The 21777-nt window shown below is 35.0% G+C and overlaps 1 protein-coding gene across 3 annotated transcripts; it reads left to right on the top strand.

Annotated features, from left to right (window-relative positions):
• The first annotated feature begins 473 nt into the window (after positions 1–473).
• LOC148906742 (acid-sensing ion channel 1C-like) lies at positions 474–11757 on the top strand. Of its 3 annotated transcripts, none has more exons than XM_089038374.1 (8): positions 474–564; positions 878–1156; positions 5856–6223; positions 8758–8888; positions 9474–9638; positions 10847–10923; positions 10998–11073; positions 11701–11757. In XM_089038374.1, the coding sequence occupies exons 2-6, from the start codon at positions 908–910 to the stop codon at positions 10894–10896; spliced, it is 963 nt and encodes a 320-aa protein (XP_088894500.1). In that variant the 5' UTR covers positions 474–564; positions 878–907; the 3' UTR covers positions 10897–10923; positions 10998–11073; positions 11701–11757. The 3 variants fall into 3 exon arrangements, with proteins under 3 accessions (XP_088894500.1, XP_088894501.1, XP_088894502.1); XM_089038376.1 differs by lacking the exon at positions 474–564 and adding an exon at positions 3580–3682 and having other exon boundaries at positions 1095–1156; XM_089038375.1 differs by lacking the exons at positions 10847–10923; positions 10998–11073; positions 11701–11757 and having other exon boundaries at positions 9409–9508.
• Positions 11758–21777: the final 10020 nt, after the last annotated feature.

Genomic DNA, 21777 nt, shown 5'->3' with positions numbered 1-21777 from the left:
CCCTTAGCACTGTGTATGGTGTTGTTTTTTCAGTTGATATCAATCAAGCCACCCTATTAGCCCAATTACAACTTCCTAGATCTTCCTAGCCAACGGTTCTAACAAGTCATTTTTAATTCTTACATCTAAAGACAATAAGGAAATCTTCACTGGATATTTGGATCTTGACATTATCTTACAGCAAATCGCTCTTAAAAATAAAGGAGAAAAGAAAAAAAGTATTAATTAGAAATTCTATTTTAATTAAATTCGCAGTAGTGGTTTTAATATTTGACTCAGTTCCGACTCAACCACCAATACTTTTCGTGAAAAATACCACATAAGTTAATTGGGTTCGCCCTAATGGAATGCTCATCATATTATATTAATAAGCTATTAGAAAACTAAACATAATTGCTTTATTAAAATGCATATCTTTCGGAGAAATATATGACACTTAAAGCTGACATCCACACTCGATCGATATTCTGGTCAGACCCATCATCTGTGACTAAAAATAATCCATGAAAAGAGTCAATTAGTGCCAGTAAAGGGCTCATTTCAGGTCTTTTCGGTTTACAAAAGGTGAGGTAGAACTAGCTCATGATCACTCTCTCATGAAATTTTTTTAATCTTTTTTTCCATCACTGATAAAATATATAATATATTTATAAAATATTCAGATGTAGCTGTAAATAGGCTTGCAACGTACCAACTTACAATTTACAGCTACATCTGAATATTTTGTGTTCACATTAATAAATCTGAAAAAACTCATGGCTTATTCTGGGATCTCATTTCTAAAGATATCATATCAGTGTTTCTTAATGAATTAGGAAATGAACACCATAATCATTTATCTATCTCTCATCATTAAATATTATGATATTTTACCCAGAAAAGATGAATCAGCATACAATCTAAGCCAATGATGGGTGACACTATGGTTAAAAGGCAAACAAGACCATCCTTCAGCGCTATTGTAAAAGACTTCTCTGAGAAAACTACAGCCCACGGAATGAATCAAATATACAGCGCACAAAACTATATATGGCGAATTCTCTGGATTTTAGCATTTTTGACAAGCTTTGGGATGCTAATATTTCAAGCGTCGACCCTTATCATGACTTATATGAACAAACCGGTACAGTCTACTATTGATGTGTCTTACCCAGAGGTATGTACAAATAAATATGAATAAAGGTATTGGAAGTGAAAGTTTTTATCATAACTGTGCAATTCAAACACAAGACGAACTATTAGTAAGACGCGTACGCTTTTCGCATAGTTGGTAGGGCAATGGGTATTCGCTGGGCTAAAGGTTGAGTTGAGTGTGAGTTCTATTCGGAGTTAACATATGGTACATTTCGGTACTCAGTTTCAAAAGAATATGGGAAGAAATACCAACATATATAAAAAACATGAACTCATTAATGTCATTTAAGAATAATCTAAAAGTTATAACTTAATTGAAACTCAGATATGATCTCAATTGAGTTCTTGAGTTATCTATAGATTCACATTATATCTTATCTATGTTCATTTACATACATATAGCTTTGTATGTTAACATTAAATATCCATTCATATCTATAAAATAATTTATTGTCCCCTTGTTTAGTGTACTTCAACAGCCACACACACATATAATATTTTTGGCTATTTATTTATCAAGTATATATATATATATATATATATACACCGAATCGCTAAAACTTTGACACTTTAAAGATATATATATATACATATATGTGTAACCCCCTTTTTTCTATTGTCATACCTGGATTTTCAAGGAAACACAATAGGAAAAAGGGGATACATATATATGTATATATATCGCTAAATTGTCAAAGTTTTAGCGATTCGGTGTATATATATATATGTACTGTTTAATAAACGAGCAGGAGTGTTTTATCGGGTATAAAACAAAAAGGCGTAGCCGAGTGGTTTTAGACCCGATAAAACACGATCTGCGAGTTTATTAAACGGCTTAAAAAACTCTTGATGTATGTTCTCATACTGTACCGAATTCTTTACGAAATGAACCAAGTTTGATAGAGAAAATCCAAGTTAAAGTTTATGCAAATGAAGACGAATCTATATCAGATATAAAACCTCCTTCATGGTCATGATTTCTATTGTGTTTCCTTCATGAATTATTAATGAGTTTTTTAAATATATAACCCTCAATAAAACCCTCAATACCAATTGATTTATAATCTGTAGGATATAAAACACAAGAATAAAATATTTTGACGCTCATTGAATGAAAGAAATAATAAATAAAGCGAGTTTTCTGTTTCGCATATCATTAAATATACTGAATAAATTAGGTATTTGTGTGTATCAAGTGTGTGTGTATATATATATATATATATATATATATATATATATATATATATATATATATATATATATATATATATATATAAACATGTTATTTAATTTTGTAATTATAATTGTGTTTATTGTGTGTGAATAAACTTGAACTTGAACTTAACATAGATTCCATTTTCAGCAACTGGCCACGAAAAGCAAACACAGGATTCCAGCTTGATCTGATAAAATATAACTACTCATTTATCTTTTTTCCCGCGGGACTACCGAATTTATAAGCTAACAAGGTTTATTTACAAGTGATAAAAAATACTAAAAAAAAATTATATACGGATACGTTGGGATTAGAAACCACTTCTTACAGGAAAAACTCAATAACAATCCAAAATAATCGATTCCCCACTGTTCCATACCCACAAGACATCCGCAGATCTCGTATGGACTTCGGACCTGACAGCAATTATGTTCTTCTGCCCTTGTTCGTACGGATTACGCAGGATAATGTTCTAGCCGAAGCATCACGGGAGAGACTAGTCTGCCCCCAGACCACCAGACCATATCTATAGCTAACTTTATTTTTCATCAGTTCAGTTGTTTAGGATCTTTGCTTCTGTGAGACACAAAACTAGTACGGCATTTCGTGACTAAGTCTTTATGTAAATATTAGAGTGTGTGACGAAATGTTCATGTAACCAGATAGTAGTTTTGTAACCAGAGATATAGATAGGGATATATTCTTACACACATGTACTGAGCATAGATCTCAAAGAAAGAAGCAGTAAATATAAGTTCCAGCAAAAACGTGTCAACTATTGGTTCGAACGGGATCAAAAGTACCGTGTGTAACACTTCACTTCATTTCATAACGACATGATAATGACATTTTTAGTAGATAGTCAGCTGACGTTTCATCTACCTCATTAATAATACTTTGGACAATTTTAAGACAATTTTAAAAACTCATCTATTTCCGTAAATCCGCTTATAATTTATATATCATAAAATATAGATCATACATTACTTACTTACTGAATAAGAACATTGACTTTTACCATTGAATATAAATAATTTTTAGATATTTATCATTTGTTTACCCACGTGCTAGGTGCGCTATACAATTCATTAAATTATTATTATCGTTATTAATTGTGTTGGCCGGTTGGCCAACTCAATGCAAAGCGCCTTTGATTATATCCATATAAAAAGGGCACTATATAAATCATAATTCATCATCTACTGTCCGAGGTTTTTTTCGGATCTTAGGTCCATCATCAGGGAATATGGTGTTACAATTGAAGAAACGACTAAACTGATAATATGCGAAACCAGCGTAACCAGATAGAGCTAAAAGAAAGAAAAATAACAGGTAACTGCGCGAATTGAAAAACCTATGATGTGTTAGCATTGATAGATTTATTCGAGCACTAATGTAAAATATGGAAAATAAAGAAATAGCGCATATATCTTAGTATTATATTAGCTTCACACAAAGAAAGGTAACCGTTCTACTAGATAACCGTTCTACTGACGACAGGATATGGAAAAATCCTTTTTATTTCCAACTGCATTGATCGTTATGGAACGCAGCGAGTTTGCTGTTACATGCTACAACAATTCCAACAGCCTCAAGATTAATCCAGATAATCTGTTCAATTTAGAATCAACCTTTACATTTGTTCAAATTCATTGGAGTTCAGTGTTGGGACAGAAGACCGAACCAAAGGCTATTACAATCATGACAAAATGTCAAGTACCTTCTTGCTGTTTAGGCTTCAAAGACAACAATGTTTTGTAACAATTTATTTTTCATTTGTTTCTATTTATTAGCTTTACAACTAGTACTTATTTAAAAATAAATTAAGAAAAACACTAGTTCTGTCGAAATTTTCCAAAAAAGTTATCCAGGCGAAATGTAATGAATGCATGAAAAAACGCTCAGTTGTGCATTGGTCATCAAGATATTTACGAATTTTTCCAATATTTATTAGGGCAAATAACGCAGTAATGCAAATATTTTACCTATGTGAGATTCAAAGTTGATGTGTTTATCGAAAAGGATTCATAGATTCCTTGTCGCTGATCTTTAAGGTAAACAGACAAACATTACACATTCCGACAAAAGTTAGAAAAATACTTGAAAAACTATTCCAGCTTTTGAATCGTTCACAGTAAGCATGTTCTCCTCGGACCATGCCTTTATGTAAGCAGCACAAGACTCCCATCTCCTTAGAGTGGAAGATCTGTTACTGGAATTCTAGATGACGTAGATATAGGTGTATCATCAGCAAAGAATATAGCATCAAGATTTTGAGCTTGATAATATCTTCAAAGGGAATGAAAAATAAGGTAAATAGTTGAGGTCCTAATACTGATCCTGAGGAACAACTTGATTCAGAGTTCCAGTAGAAGAGTCACGCCGTTGCCACAGACATATTGGCAGCGCTGATCCAAGAACAACCACACTCTAAACCAACATAAAACTATATCCAAGATATTCCATAACACCATTCAAGTCTATCAAAAGCCGTTGAGTAGTCAAGTAGAACGAGGATTACTTCGTTGCCAAAGTCAAGGGCTAAAAGGAGGTCTTTTGTAACACGAACGAGCGCTGTAGGTGTTGAGGTATTCAAGCTTTTTCATAGCACAATTCAGTCTTTCAAGCGTCTTAGACTAGAATGAGAAGCAAGAAAGCGGTCTACAATTGGAGAGCTGCGCACAGTCAAGAGATTTCTTCGTGACGCATAATACCGCACGAGCCATCTTCAAAAAACATCATAGCTTACCAGTAGACAATGAATATAAATGTTTGTCTGCAGAGCTTCCACTTTTTAAAAAATGCTTAAAAAATGCTAGCTTATGTTAGCTGTATACAGCTGTCATAAACTGTTGAGCTGTAAATTCCTTTATTCTGACTGACTTCATGGTGCTATATAATAGATTAACTAAACCCACGTGCAGTCGGTAGGGAAGAGGTATGTCTCATGATACATTGCGGGATATATACTATGACATACTCGATCGGGTTCAGAAACATCATAATATAGAAAGAAGCTGAGACCAAGATGGTACATCGGAAATACGATATCTAATAAGATGTATTATATCTAGTGTTGCGACTCGTGGAATGTTCATAAATTGTTGAGTTGCACTGACATGAGAGCATTGAGATGTTATTTCCCAGCATACCTTTTGGTCTCAGTTTCTATGTTCTATGTTTTATACCTGACAGTGATTTTGCATTTGAATTTTATCTTTGTTAACTCAATGGAAACTCTAGGCTATCTCTAACTGAACTTAACCGCTAAACTCGATTATTATTTTATCTGTCTTGCTAGTGTAAACAAATGACGTTACCGGATATGAGGGCTCATGATTACCAATTAAAGATCTTGCGATGTTTCAGCGTGCATGTCTCAGCTAGGCGCCCATACATTTTCAGGTGCTCTCTTCCCTATATATCTTTGCTAGAAATGCCCTATATAATTAAATCTAGCATCGTTTAAATGCACACTTAATAGTTGTAACGATTTTATATCTAGACTATCACTTTCCCAATGGTCACCATATGCAATCTTAACGCCATTAAAAACTCCAAGATGCACTCCTTTCCTGACACCCACCAGCTCTTCATGAAATACAAAGCACATGACAAATCAAACAACACGATGAATGAAACGTCTTTAGGCATGGACAAAGAAAAGAAAAACGTGATGAAAGAGAAACTTTCCATGAACGATGGAAGCCAACCCTTCCTAAGTGACGTGGAAATGGATCCCGATGAACTAGTGCAGGATGAATTACTAAACATCCTATCCGACCAAAACAGGGAGCTCCTGATCCAATCAGGAAATGGCTTTGAGGAAATGATATTTCGGTGTTCTTGGTTCGGCTTTAGCTGTAACGAAGGGTAAGTAAATCAAAAGACAACAATTAATTTTGTTTGTATATTGAATTTCATACGTACACGTACATTTCATACGAAGGCGGGCAACCACTAGTTCTCTCCAAATCCTCTTGTCATCCATCAATGAAGCTAATTCGCTGGCGTCGGATGCTCCAGTGTCCCTCTTCAGCGTGTCGATGTAGGTTGTCTTTGTTCTACCTCGACCTCGATGTCCATGAGTGGGCTCCCATAGCACTAGTTTCTTAGCACTCAACTCTGGATCTGCTCCAGTGGATGTTTAATGCCTTCTTGGCCCACAACTATAGCAGACAAAACAATGTGGCTAAACCCCTCTTTTCCTCCCAGCGTCTTCAATGTGAATATAAGCCTCCCCCCAAGCTCAACATTAAGTCAAGTCCAGCTTAATTCAGTCGCAAACAACACCATACAAGGCATGGGGAATTATCACTATCTCAGAAAGGGCATACACAAGATTTAATTTAGATTAAATCTCATATAAATCATATAATCTCATAATGTGATGCACCTGAGTGGTTGCACGCCTTTCGAATTGCTCAATTTTATAGTTCATTTTTACAGTATTTTATCGTTTTATTTGTGTTTCTTTACTGGCACCTGTACGTTTATTATGTTGTTCATCGAGCCTATGGATTCTTGGAGTCATTTTGGATGTTTTACTACAACTTCTGCTGTGATACCTACATCAGTACTGGGATCATCGATACTCCCATTGTTATTCTTCTTCATACATGAAGGCAATCAACCAGTTTATTTCCCAGCACAAGCTGCTACCAAGACTTTCATCTGAGGTTTACACATCTATCAAGAACCTTAGTATTCAACGAAATCGACGTGGTTCTGGAAAAAAGCTGATTTCTTCAGTCTCAGTGATTCCTACGCGGATTTCTAATGATGAATCTAATTATTATTCAAGAACAGACTTGAACTTTCGTTTTGCTAATTTCAACAATTTAACTTTTGTGTCTTGTCATGATGATAAACAGACGATTCCAGTGAGGATTACTATTCATCACCAATACTCTCGGGAGATTACACCTGTTGTTAATGCAAATAGTTTCTCTATGCCTACACGTTCCACAGCTCCTGAATTCAAACGCAACTCTTTGGAACTTTGCTTACTTAACTCAAGATCTGTCAGAAACAAAGCGTTGCTGATTAATGATTTTGTAAATAACTGTACCATCGATATCATGGCTATAACTGAAACATGGCTCAATTCTGCTGGAGATGAAGCAAGTATTGCTGAGCTTTGCCCTGAAGGATTCCAGTTTATACACTCTCCTAGAGAGAACAAAATGCGTGGTGGAGGTGTTGGCCTTCTTTTTTATAGGGACAATCTTCAAATTAAAAAGGAACTTTGTCACTCATTTTCATCATTCGAATGCCTTGACATTTTATTAACTAATTTAACTAAGGTCAGGATTTTTGTCATCTATCGTCCACCGCCTTCACAAGTTAACGGCTTGTCAGTTTCGGCATTTCTTGAAGAATTTTCTGATTTTTTGGAGCAAGTTGTAATTTTTCCTGAAACCATACTCCTTCTAGGAGACTTCATTTATTTTCTCTTTTTCTTAATAATAAGGAGTATATTTAAAGACTACGTGACTTAGATTTGTTTTATATATTGCAATTATTAATTAGTTTTATCTTTTAAATATTTACATTTTATTCATAATCAATAGGTAAGCATTTTGTAACTATTGTAAATATTCTATTGTAATTTTTTGTGAAGCGCCTTGGACAATTTTGGAGATGAGCGCTATATAAATAAATTATATTATTATTTATTATTATTATTTCTGCGGCATTCTAGTGTATGTCCCATTTAGCGACTTTTCTTGGGCTTTCGACAAGGAAAAACCTCACACTAGCCTGCTTTGCAGGCTTTCTTGTGGGTTTGGGGAAAAACCGGGGTTTTGGGGAAACTTTGGAACGAGCGAAAATTGAAACCGAGCAAAAGAGAAGCGAAGGGGGAGGGCCCTTGGTCCAAACAGGAATCCCAAAACCCCAATTCTTCCTATCAAACCCATCAAAAGGACGCCTGCTCTGCAGGCTACTCTCACACCCATATAGTAGGATTGATTCGATGGTGGCTGTAAAGAATCTGAATACATATATTGAATATTGAATATTATTAATCGTGAAGAATACATATTTTAGTGATTGGAATTCAAGGCAATCAAGGCACAAACACTATCTGTCGTCCAAACTAAATCATGTGATATCGCACAATAAAACTGCCGTGGAGAGTTGTCAGTAACGGACCATTAAAAGATTATTTTAATTAAATTACTGAAAAAGAATGGCAAAAAATCCAGGTGTTGAAAAAACAGAAGAATATTTGTGCATGTGTTGTGAGAAAATTTGCGAAAGGTATAATAAAATACTGGAAAACGATTGAAGTCGCGTTTGTCGTTTGCGGGGAAACTGAAAAAGTCAATCTAAAACTCTATAAATAAGTAAAAAGTATATTGTAGCCCGCGCGTTGATCACCGCTGCTTGTTTACCGCTTTCAGTGATTTTCTAAAGTACTGGCGTCATGGTTGGAACTGGCGATATGGTAATTGTTACACATTTAATGCAGGAGTAAGTGAAAGTGGCTCTCACGTGCCTCCACTGAATATCTCAAAGCCAGGACCAATGTTTGGTAAGTTTTGTCAGGCATCAGCCAATTCCGGCAAAAGCCTTACTTTACGAAATTGAATAAATTTGGCATTTTTCCCACAAGAGGTGCTTGCATAAAATTATATATCTTTAAGGATTGAAAAGGTCTATGAACACGAAACTAGTTCCCGTAAAGTATCTTGAATTTTTAATGCATAAAAGATTATATTAAAGGTTTAGAACCTCGTATCATGAAATTAACTAAATCTTTTGGAATCCAAGCAAAAATAATATCAGTGAGTTCTCAACATTTATATCCAGGATCGTAGGATACTGATATAGTGATATATGTGATATTTCATGTATCCCTTAATTTAAAACATTATTGATGAGGTAATTTCCGTTAAGTACAAATAGCATTTTTAGCACTAGCTACTTAGTACTTTTTCATGTGTGCATTTTGTGCATTCTTCAAGAATAATTGACTACCATCGAGGAAACGGCAATAGTATGCATTTTAGAAACCATACAGTCCCTTAATAATAATTGGTTCATGTTTTTAGGATGGTGTCATACGATCATCTGGGGATCTCAAAATGAACCGCCCTATTATCTTATCTTTATTTAGAGTTGACACTGGATTTATATATTAACCAAGAGGAGTATGTCGGCGTTCTTAGTCAAGAGGCAGGCGTTAAAGTGTTGCTCACTGATCAAAGACAAATCCCCTTTCCTTTTACTCACGGCTTTACTGTATCCCCTTGGTTCGTCTGCATCTATAGGAGTAAGGAAGGTGAGGAGTCGTTTTTTATGGCGCGTTTTCGGGTTCAAAATTAGATATGTCTAGCTTGTGCCAATTACTTTTGAATTCATATCTTTTTACCGCTTATTACTTACAAAAACATGTTTGTTTCACTCAAATTACCTTTGAAAACACGTAACCTAGAAGACAACTGACTTTTGAAACTGTTCTTGTGTAAATTATTTTTGAATTCATATCTTTCACCACCATGTATTACTTGCAGAAACACGGATTACTTTTGAAACACGTCTTTCGGCATCACTACTTTGAAAACACTGCTCTTTGCAGCATTATTTATCAAAGACCTTCCTTTCACTAAATGACTTTAACAAAACCAATCCGGTTTGTGCCCATTTAATACTGTCGAAGCTCACACCTCGCTTACGTCTAATACGACGATCCTTTTCAATTAATTCTTCACATTCCAACATAGCGACTTCCGCTTTGGCTTTCATTCATTACTTGCGAACAGTGATCGCATTACTTGCAAACACATATTACTTTTCAAACATTTTTGAGCCAGTCGTTCCTGGTCAACTCTGAGCCTGATCAGAGTATTCCTAGTATTTCATCTTCACAATGGTCTGAAAAATATCAGGTACTCTAATCTATTACCACAAGGAATCCAATTTAGATAAAAGTGAAAGGTGAATGAAGGAATAGTCAATGCTTAGCCTGGTTACAGTCTATAACCATGAACTCTAAGACCTCTAAGCCGTGACCATGCTTTTAGAACATAGCTACAGCCATGAATGTAAGTTGTTGTTTCCCTCACGCACAAAATAAGGTGAAATAATTCACATTTTAAGACAGTGTTGACCAAGTTCGACGCCCCCCCCCCCCCCCCCCTACCCTGTTATGATTATAACAGTTTATACTTGCTGTCATTGTAAAGTATAATGACGACCTTAAAATAGTTGGTGATTGGTTGAAACTCAATCATTTACATCAAACTCCTCTTATGCTAAAGCCATTAAACACCTCTAAAACTAAAGCAATGCTGTTTGGAAGTAGGAGGAAAACTAGCGATATACATATATTTATATATTTATTAAACGGCACTAGATTGCTCTTGTCCACGCGGATGAGAAAATGTGGCGGTGAAAGAAGAGTAGACCATTAAATTAGCTATCCTCCGAGCAGAGCCAAGGAGAAGGAACCTAAATGAGTATATCATTAACCTCCATTTTATCTTCCAGGAAGATTTTATGAGAAATATCATGAAATCGAAACGAGGCTTTTCACCTAAAATGCACACTGATGAAAATGAGATGAGGTATATAACTAAATCATATCAATTACGTTGATGTTTGATGACTGGTTTTAACCCTAATGTTTCATTCTTGGTAGGAAAAATTTTCTCCGTCTGAAGATTTTCTTTGATGAACTCAATCTAGAAAGCATCACCTACAGTAGATCTTATCCGGTTAGTATGCAAAAGTAAATGGGTTAAAACGTGGCAAAAAAGCAATCGTAACTTCTCTTTTTGAACAAACACGTATTCTGCTCCATGATTCCATTACGTAAAATATTATTATCATCAATATACAAGGCCAAACAACAATTTGCCCTCTTGAAAACGCGCGCCCAGATGGCGATAATGGATTTTGGCGGGCCGCAAATACGTTTGCAGCCTGTCAAAGATTCAACTCCAAAAATCTCGTACGGCAACTTTGAAAATTTGCTTAACATGACTTTGGTTGAGCATATTGTTCATTTGTGGCCCTTGTAGCTCGCTACGCTCGGGCGCAAATGATGCTACTCGGGCCACAAATAAACGATTTGCCCTCCCAAAGTCATGTTATTGTCCTATTAGCTTTATCGCTATGTACATGATTTTGCCATCAAGAGTATCTATGAAGGAGTAGAAATACATTGGGTTTAAGTGTTCAATAAAACATGCATCTTATATAGCAGGAACAATCTAAAACTGAGGAATTCCCCGGACGTGCACGGGGATCTTCGAGGCCGCAAACCACTTGTGCTTTATAGACTTGAACTGCTGCATCGCAGACGAATGTTTGCTGAGATATATAATTCATGTTATTTGTAGATTGAGAGTCTTCTCGGTGACATTGGTGGACAACTTGGTTTGTGGGTCGGAATTTCAGCCATAACTCGCTGCGAGATTTTCAAACTCCTCTTGGACATGGCTTCATATTTGTGGAAAAAAATTGTTATACGCGAAGAAAAAAGAGCAATCAGAGATCTGGCTCTGACTTGACTCGTTCATTCAATCTACAGCGTCATATACCGCATTCATCTCACCTTACAACTAACTTTACGCATAATAAAATGTTTTGGGTTACACATGTATGCATTATTCACATACACACACATGATGAAGCGGACAGGTTTTAGAGTGAAAATAGAGTAAAGCCAATCAATTAAATTAAAATTACTAGTCAACGTGTAATAGTCAAATAGACACCAAAGAAAGCATCGGGATTATAGTCTCCTAATGTGTATTAGTTTAATATATATTTCACGGGTTTAGAGTAAAACCAAGTTGTATAATTAGTGACTAATAGTCCAAGTTAAACAAAAGTGAAGAAATAGAAAAGGCGCGCGCGTGCCGTGTGGAGTTATGAAGCACGAGGGGACGGTAGAACACGATAGAAGTGTTAGGAGAAGCACGACGCAGAGCGGGTCTCAGCTACCTCTTTATAAAAAGTGAAGGAAAAGGAGAAAAATTAGAAAGAATTAAAGAAGGAAAGCAAAAATGGAATTGTCAGAGAAAGAATTAATCAAGAAAGGAAAGGGTAATTAAGTGAAAAATAATATAAGATTCAAAGCAAGGAAGGTAAAAGCAAATAAAGAAATGGCAATTGAGAAGGAAAGAAGGGGGAAAAAACTCAACTACACTTTTGGTTTCTCGTTAAGTTGAACATGGAAATACAATGAAGACTCAAAAAAGCCGAAACAACAACAATGACAACAACGCCAACAAAACTAAAAACTTTAAAATCGTCAGAAACATAACCAACAATGGTTCTAATATGCCGAATCAAAGACTTTTCAAAGCATTTGTTTAGACAGGAATGGGTTATACTATGGCGGATTATCAGGGGGAGAAAACATTTGTAAGGTCTATATCTATTCGAGTATCTTAGAAAATATGTAATTAAATAAAAATAAAAAGAAATCCAAAAACAGAGTTGGGTAACTATAAATTTCAGGTCACCCATCCAAGTACTAATCTCACCCAACCGTGCTTGACTTAGTGTCTTGTTAGCCCAAGTTTTTACCACTGGGCCACGATTTCAGGAAATTAGCACAACAATAGCCATGAAAACAATGCAGTAGATAGACAAGATTATTTTCCACTTCAAATCAACGTGCCAATGCGTGGCAGAGTGCAAGGGATTAGTTGTAGATATGGTCTGGGTGCCGGCTAGTCTCTCCCCTGATGATTCGGCTAGAACACTGTACTGCGTAATCCGTATACCTAAGGGCAGAGGGACTTAATCGCCGTCATGTCCGAAGTCCATACGATGACCCAGCGGATGTCTCGGGGTATGGCATGAAGGCACTATTTTTTTTCCTTCTGTATTTTGGAATTAGTTATCTAATTAAAGTTGGTGGACGTGGGTTCGATCCCCACCGTATCAAGAGTATTCTATTCTTCTTCTCTTCTAATTTTCCTCTAGATCTAGATCTTTTTTATATTTATCTATTCATTTATTTTTATAAACGACTTTTATCATGAAATGTGTTTTTGTCACTCGGTAAAGATCTATATGTTAGTGTATGCTACATCGAGTGTATAAGCAGATTTAAAAATCTGCCTCAGTTCTGCTTCTGGTTCGAGTCACGCGAGAGCCCAACTGAAGCAGATTTTATTATATGCTTACACATTTAATGTAGCATACACTTAACATATAGACTTTTATCATTTCAAGTCAATTCTTTTCCATTTCTTTAGAAAGGATGTCTACTTTCAGTTTTGCTAACATATTCACGGTAGCATTGACAGTTAAGTACCCTGCTTGGCAGAAATTTCTTATTTCCCCTTCTCTGGCGAGAAAGGAAAAGAAACCTCTGCAAGGACATGTTTGCTGCCCGTCTAAAATTCTGGACGGATACTTACTAACCGCGCGCTTTAACAAACATGAAGTCCAAGCTTATTATGTAATAATAATAATAATAATAATAATAATAATAATAATAACATTTATTTATACACGATAAGTTATATAAGTTATACATTAACACACCGTCCCATAACCGCCGTCGCTTTCCTGTCGTTCTCTCGCTTTCACCAAAGTCACAAAAGTTGCAGTCGTTGTGTTTTTTACTAGTTTTTAGACGTATTTTCCAATTTATAATTGAATTTTTAATCTAGAGGTGTTTCAGTTATATTTCCAACTTAGTACAAGTTTTTTTGAATTCAACTTTTTATACGAGTTTTGTGAGCTTTTGATAAAAGAAAATGTAAGGAAAGTGCTTTCTACTTTATCTCCTAATATTCAAGCTTTGGGTAAAGAGCAAGACAAATCCTTAAGTTTTTTCATACCGGGAAAAGGTACACCGTTCTCATAATGGCTGACAAGTGCACGAAAACGAGGTCAACCAGTCATTAGTTTACAATAGAAGAAATAAAAGCACATGAAATGCGTTCATAGAATGAAAGTAAAGAAAAGTATAGAAATTGACTTTTTGTTTTGACCTGAACTCGCGCTATCCACCTTTATTTTGAATGAGCAGCCTTGTTCAGCCTTGCAAGTTGACTAGATGGCCTCGTTTTGGTGCGCTTGTAAAGCCATTACGAGAACGGTGTATACACTGGTGGTTTGGCCAACAGGACACGGCAAATCGTTAATTCATCAAATGGCTGTGCTAGTAACAGAGGAGATGAAGACTAAAGTTCGTCCAACTATCGTTGTGATTTCTCCACTAAATGCCCTTATCAATGACTAGTTCCTCTAACAGAGAACAAAATAAAATTTTCTTTACAAGAGCTAGATGGTAATAACGAGTTTCTTGCTGTAGTATGGCTTCTGGTTTTCTTCGTGGTTCTTACTGGGCTTTCCTTCGCCAATCATTTTGTGTTTGCATGTGATCCCACTGCTCTCTTCTTTTCAATAGCTTCAACTTTTCTGTATTATGTTTTGCATATTCGTCTTTTGAGAATGTCAGTTGTGATAACAATGATTGCAATGATTTCAATAAATCACCATGCGAAAGACAGCAAAAACTGCTGCTCGGTGGCAGGAAAATACCACACACAAAAAAAAAATTAGAAGAGGTACTTGGACGAATATAGTTTTCGTGGGAGCTTTTGGAGAATAATTATTTAATTTGAAAGGGGAATTAGGCGGAGTTACCGACATTTTGCTTATATTTTCCCATTTTTAGCTCGTGAAGAGTTATTGGGGTGGCTAGATTTCGTATTTTTCGGATAACGCTTCTCAGCCAATTCCTGATTCGCCCGGACTAGTGTGGACGGTAGGCCTAACCGAATAAATAAAACTTCGTATTCATATTTATCCGGCATAGTGTCAAAATATCAAAATAATATTAATATCTTAAATATATTACTTATTAAGAGAGAATTCTTTTCGTAATCAAGCGGTGAGCCTCAAAAACTGTCTTCTTGAAGCTGAAGGCTGTTGTACAAGGCTAAAATCTTGTTATTCAGAAAGTTTAACTTGTTTGGAAGTGGAGATGGCCAATGAAAGTGGAATCAAAGTGTTAGACCCAAAGCAAAAATTTGAATCGAAAATGAGGTTTAGGTCTTCATTTGCTTATTTCCCATACATTTTCTATTAAAAAGCCTGACAAAGCTACATTCTAACACAAATGCAACAAAACATCTTTGTACAATTGAAAATACCGCTTCAAACAAGCATTTTATCATAGTACATCAATTTCTAACTGTTAAAAAAAGGGTTTTGAGTGTTACCCCAAAACGAAATTTGGAATCAAAACTCATACAAAATTGTTTGGCGCTTTTTGTCATTATTGCTCGTTATTGAAAAAGATTCCTCTTAAGTTTGAGGCCTGGGTCTTTCTCTATATCTCACACACTGAATAAACTCAAAAAAGAAAAAAAAGAAACACATCACTGCATTTATTAATGAAAAACCATCTCAACTAACAATGTCCAATATATAAATCTCTAACGAAGTTTATTATTATTGACTTTTGCAATTGAAAAAAGTCACATTTATAATCACCCAAAATTACGAAACTCAAAGAATGTGTAAACATTGAATGAAAAGTCACTTAATCAAAAAATCTTGAATTATATTCATACAGTGCACCCACCATAGAATAATATCTAATAATAAGTAATGGGTTATTTATAGTTAATAATTATGAATTCACAAATAAACTGTATAAGATAGAAGATCGAGGCTGGTTATATTGAAATAAGTGTTACTTTCTTCATGCAAATTCAGAATTAGTTCAAAACCAAAAAAACACACAAGCACAATTAATTCATTTGAAAAAATCACACACATTTCAACTACCTCTCTAACGAATTTAATAATTAAAAATGTCCGCTCATCAACAGGATTGGCTTCATAGCTCAGTTGGTAGTCTGTAAGTGTGTGTAAGTGTGTGTAAGTGTGTGTAAGTGTGTGTAAGTGTGTGTAAGTGTGTGTAAGTGTGTGTAAGTGTGTGTAAGTGTGTGTAAGTGTGTGTAAGTGTGTGTAAGTGTGTGTAAGTGTGTAGTGTGTAAGTGTGTGTAAGTGTGTGTAAGTGTGTGTAAGTGTGTGTAAGTGTGTGTAAGTGTGTATAAGTGTGTGTAAGTGTGTGTGTAGAGCATCGCACTGGCATCGCAGAGGTCATGGGTTCGATTCCCGTTGAAGCCTGAAATCATTTTTTCAGGTCTTTCTTCACAGCGTTCGCTTAGATCGCTCATTCACTGTGATGTTCAACACATCTATCATTAGTACTTTTACTAGTACTTTTAAAAGTGGATAAGCTTAAGGGATTCAAAGAAAAAGTAAACACTGACGCCGGAAAAGTCATTGAATGAAACACATCTTGAGAAATTCATAAGCCACATATAAATATTTACCAATTAACTATAGGCCAGTTATGTAATAAAAATCAACCATAAATGTAATAACAACCATAAATGTAATAACAGTCAACCATAAATGTAATAATCGATCCCACCATAAATGTAATAACCCCTCCAAGCATAGATGTAATGACCAAGTATTCCGGAGAATTTATTAGAATTATTATTGCTACAATTTTATGTTGCTACTATATTATTATTATTAATAATATTGTTTTTTAATTATTATCATTATTATTATAATTATAAATTTTTTTAATTGTTTGTACATATTTATGTAACTCAGCCCATGGGCTGCGATAAAATTCACGGTAAAAATCTATGTAAATCTATGTAAATCTAAATGAATAAAGTAATACTAAAAAGTCTTTAGTCCTGAACAAGAGTTAGGATTAGGGTTAGCGTTAGGGTTAAAAAGGGGAATGCTGTAAGACATTGCCCAATGACTCCAATGTTTTGTGTTGAATAGTGTTATCCGTGTGCAACATCCGAATTCCGATCATTTGCTTTCATTTTCAGCACGGTTATAGTATTGCCCCCTTTTAACCCTAACCCTAAATGACTTGAGTGTATGTTGGGAATTGACGTAGTGATAAAAAGTTAAAGAAGTTATCGTCCATCCCAGGTGGGGGGGGGGGGGGGGGGGGGGAGGGATAGGGGTGTGCAGCCAGGACCTCAAAACCCTGACCATATCCCAGACCTAAAATTTTGATCTTACGTACCCTACCCCAGACTAAAACTAAGAATTGTACACCCTATCCCAGACTAAAAGACGGAAAAGACGAGTTTTCAAAAGATTGCAATCAATATTTACTAACGTTTTTATTGTTTTTGTGCCGGCAGAAACGCGTAGCCTATTCGCCAGACAAAAATAACCAAATCGTTAACCATATCCCAGTCGACTAAAATGATACCCTATCCCAAACAAAATGTCAAAAAATGATACCACACTCCAGACCCAAAAGCCGAAAAACCATACCCTATAGGGCGGCAGATACCCGTATAGCAAATATAGGGGAGTAGCCCCCTACGGGTCCCGGGTCGTCCAAGAGAACAAGAGATCCGGGCCTGGTTAACGACACCCGAGAGGACGAAGGTAGGCCCAGAAATGCCAAGTGTTCTCAAGGAGGAGTATGTTGTGTTGGGTGAAAAACAAAACTTAACTTCAAGATCGTAACAACAAGGCTACTCTATAACTTTGCTCTGGAAAATATTTAGCTCCAGAAATTTTAAACTCTTATATCCTTTAGTGCCTTGTCGGGTATTGTTTGCAAAAGACTGCGTGTGATCTTAATTGTTGATAGTAATATATTGAGATGGAGCCTGACAAGAAAGAACAAGACATGGCTTTACTAAGTCTTGCAATTGGAATGTGCACTATTGAAAACCTTTCAGGAGGATCCATTGGAGGGCAAGTCTGGATTATGGGTTCACCAGCCAAAGACTACGTGTGATCTTAACTGTTGATAGTAATGTATTGAGAGGGAGCCTGACAAGAAATATAAAGAGGTGGCTTTTCTAAGTCTTGTAATTGTAACGAGCACAACGTTAATCCTTTAAGGAGGATCAATTTTACTTATTGCATGAAGTGGAGGATAAAGGTTCGCGTTCTGATTAAAGGTCTCTCGAAGACACTGTCAGGTTGGGTGTTTGACGGGGGCGGGACATCTGTCAATTGATAACGCAAGGTGTCCTAACGTGAACTCAGTGAGAACAGAAATCTCATGTAGAACAAAAGGGTAAAAACTTACTTGATTTTGATTTTCGGTATGAATACAAACTGTGAAGGCATGGCCTACCAATCCTTACACACACTTACACACGCTTACACACACTTACACACACTTACACAAACTCACACACACATACAAACACTTACACACACTTACACACACTTACACACACTTACACACACTTACACACACTTACACACACTTACACACACTTACACACACTTACACACATTTACACACACTTACACAAACTTACACACACTTACACACACTTACACACACTTACACACACTTACACACACTTACACACACTTACACACACTTACACACACTTAAACACGCACGTACACACACTTACAGGCACTTACACGCACTTATACACACTTATATACTCTTACACACTCTTACACAATTACACACACCTACACACGCATCTTACGCACACTTACACACTTACAGACATTTACACACACTTACACACACATACACACGAACGTACACACACCTACTTACACTTACACACACTTACACACACTTTCACACACTTACAAACATTTCACTCACTTACACACACTCACACAATTTCACACACTTATACACACTTACACACACTTACACAAATTTTCACACACTTACACACTCACTTACACACAGGTACACACTCTTACACACAAAATTATACACATCTACACACACTTACACACACTTACACACAAACGTACACACCCTTACACATTTTTAGACACACTTACACACACTTACTCACACTTACACACACTTACACATACTTACACAAAGTTCACATACATACAAACTCACTTACACACCCTTACACACACTCCACACAATTACACACACTTACACACATTTACACACACATGCACACGAACTTACACACACTTTTACACACTTTCATACACTTACAAACATTTACACACAATTACACACTCACTTACACACACACACAAAATTATACACTCTTACACACACTTACACACACTTACATACACTTACACACATTTACACACAATTACACACAATTACACACATTTACACACACATACACACAAAATTATACACATACGTACATACTCTAATGAGAAATGTGAGCTGGGTTTAGACCGTCGTGAGGCAAGTTAGTTTCAGCCTACTGATGAAGTGTTGTTGCAATAGTAATTCTGCTCAGTACGGTCGGAACCACATATTCAGACAATAGGCGACTTGCACTAAGAGATCACGTGATCATAAATATAGCTATGATAGAGTGCAAACATTATAACCATAAGATAGAACAAAAGCTAACTACAATGACAATAATTTCTGCAAAATCCTTTGTCTTCCATTTGGTGCCGAATTAGTTATTAATGTTTCACGCTTCTAGTGTTTGCCTCTGCCAGTAATCTCAAACTTGTAATTGTTCACCTTTTTTTTAAATAAAAAACGAGAGGAAAAAATAACGAGCAACTTGTTCGTTCTTACACTTTCTCATCTCCTTGCTCGTTCTTTTTTTCGCTTGTTGACCAAAAACTTTACTTGGTATTTCATTGCCTGATGAAAAAATGCCGGATGCCAATGCTCGAAAGTTTCACCCGCTTTTGATATAAAATTGATGTTATGTGAAGGGCCCAAATTCGAAACGTCAGGTTATCAATAAATACATTTTTATTGAGTGTATAATGATAATAATAATGATAATAATAGACTTGGATGTTGAGACTGCAAATTCAGCAATTAGCTAAATACTTTTAAAAAATATATGTTAATGTTTGCCTTTTTTTAAACATATATCATTAGGATTAATTTTTACTAAAAAAAAAATAATGGAAACTTTATTTCATTTTTATATCTTTTACATTAACAATTGTAAATCATAATAATAATCATAATAATAATCATAATAATAATAATTAAATAATAATAATAATAATTTAATAATAATAATAATAACCTTAATGCCACTATAATATATATATATATATATTTAATAATAGAATTCACGTGGTTCTACCGAGACTTTGGTCCATGCTTTTATAGTGAGTAAACTTGATTACTGTAATAATTTGTTGTATGGGCTTCCTGATATTCATGTAAATAAGTTACAAAGAGTGCAAAATTCTGCTGCCAGGGTTATTGTAGGGCTTCCTCGTTTTTGCCACATCACACCAGTTCTTTTTGATTTACACTGGTTACCTATTAGATATCGCATTCATTTTGAGATACTACTGTTAACATTTAAATGTTTACGTGGGCTAGCACCACAATATTTATCTGATTTGGTTTCAGTAAGTAAGGTTTCTAGGTATGACCTTCGGAATCATAAGGGCACTCTGCTAAATCCAGCTAGTGGGAAATGTAAAAAAACTTTAGGTGACAGGGCATTTCAATTTGCGGCCCCTAAACTGTGGAACGCTCTTTCTGTTGAAATCAGGAATGAACTGTGTATCAGGAAATTTAAATCACTTGTTAAGACATACCTTTTTAAATTAGCTTTTACTTAGAACTTTATACATCTTTATTGCTATTTACTATATATTTTATTTATTTCATATATTTATATTATTATATACTATACTATATTATGTTATATCTATATTTCTTTTTATCCAATTTATTTAATTGAATGGCATAGTTAATTTCTGCGCATATGAACATATCCACATGAAATATGCGCGTTATAAATATATTATTATTATTATTATTATTATTAATGATAACAATAATAAAATTTATGATAACGTTAATAAAGAGATTATGAATATAAAATAACAAATATATGTACAAATTACTTATTTATCGATAAAAACATATTTGTAAAATATAATAATAATAATAATAAACTTTATTAATGTTTCAATAATACCTAGTTTACATGTGAGTAAACTAATTGGGGACACCTATCTAGCACTATATCTAAGTATAAAAAAATAACTAAATGAATTTACTATATATTACGAAGTAGCAACATACGAATAAATTTCTCTTTAGTTATGATAATTCTAAATATATAAAACATATGAAATACATTTATTTATTAATAAAAGAATAAATGAAATATAATGTAAAAAATATATTCTCGTTTAGCTAGGGCTTTACAGTCACTTAAGAAACGGGTCCATATCATGTTCTTTATCATGATATGTGCGGAAAAAGGAACCAATTATCGGTTCCCTATATCATGAGCCTTTTACTCATAAAAATATGAATTCATTGCATTTTAGAGTATGTTAAATTATTGACCAGTATCATTTAGGTTATTTATATATCGAATATGCGGAGATCAGCGGATAACATCGAAGTTTTTGCAAATTATCGTTGAAAATTTTCAGTATGATACAAAATGTGTACATTTTCTTGTATACAT

This window comes from Actinia tenebrosa, unplaced genomic scaffold (assembly GCF_029948245.1).
Source record: "Actinia tenebrosa isolate PJP-AT-01 unplaced genomic scaffold, QUT_ActTen_1.0 PGA_scaffold5__44_contigs__length_20552954, whole genome shotgun sequence".
Classification (NCBI taxonomy): domain Eukaryota; kingdom Metazoa; phylum Cnidaria; class Anthozoa; order Actiniaria; family Actiniidae; genus Actinia; species Actinia tenebrosa.
The sequence above is the reverse complement of the archived record's forward strand: the minus strand, read 5'-3'. Positions and strand labels throughout refer to the sequence as shown.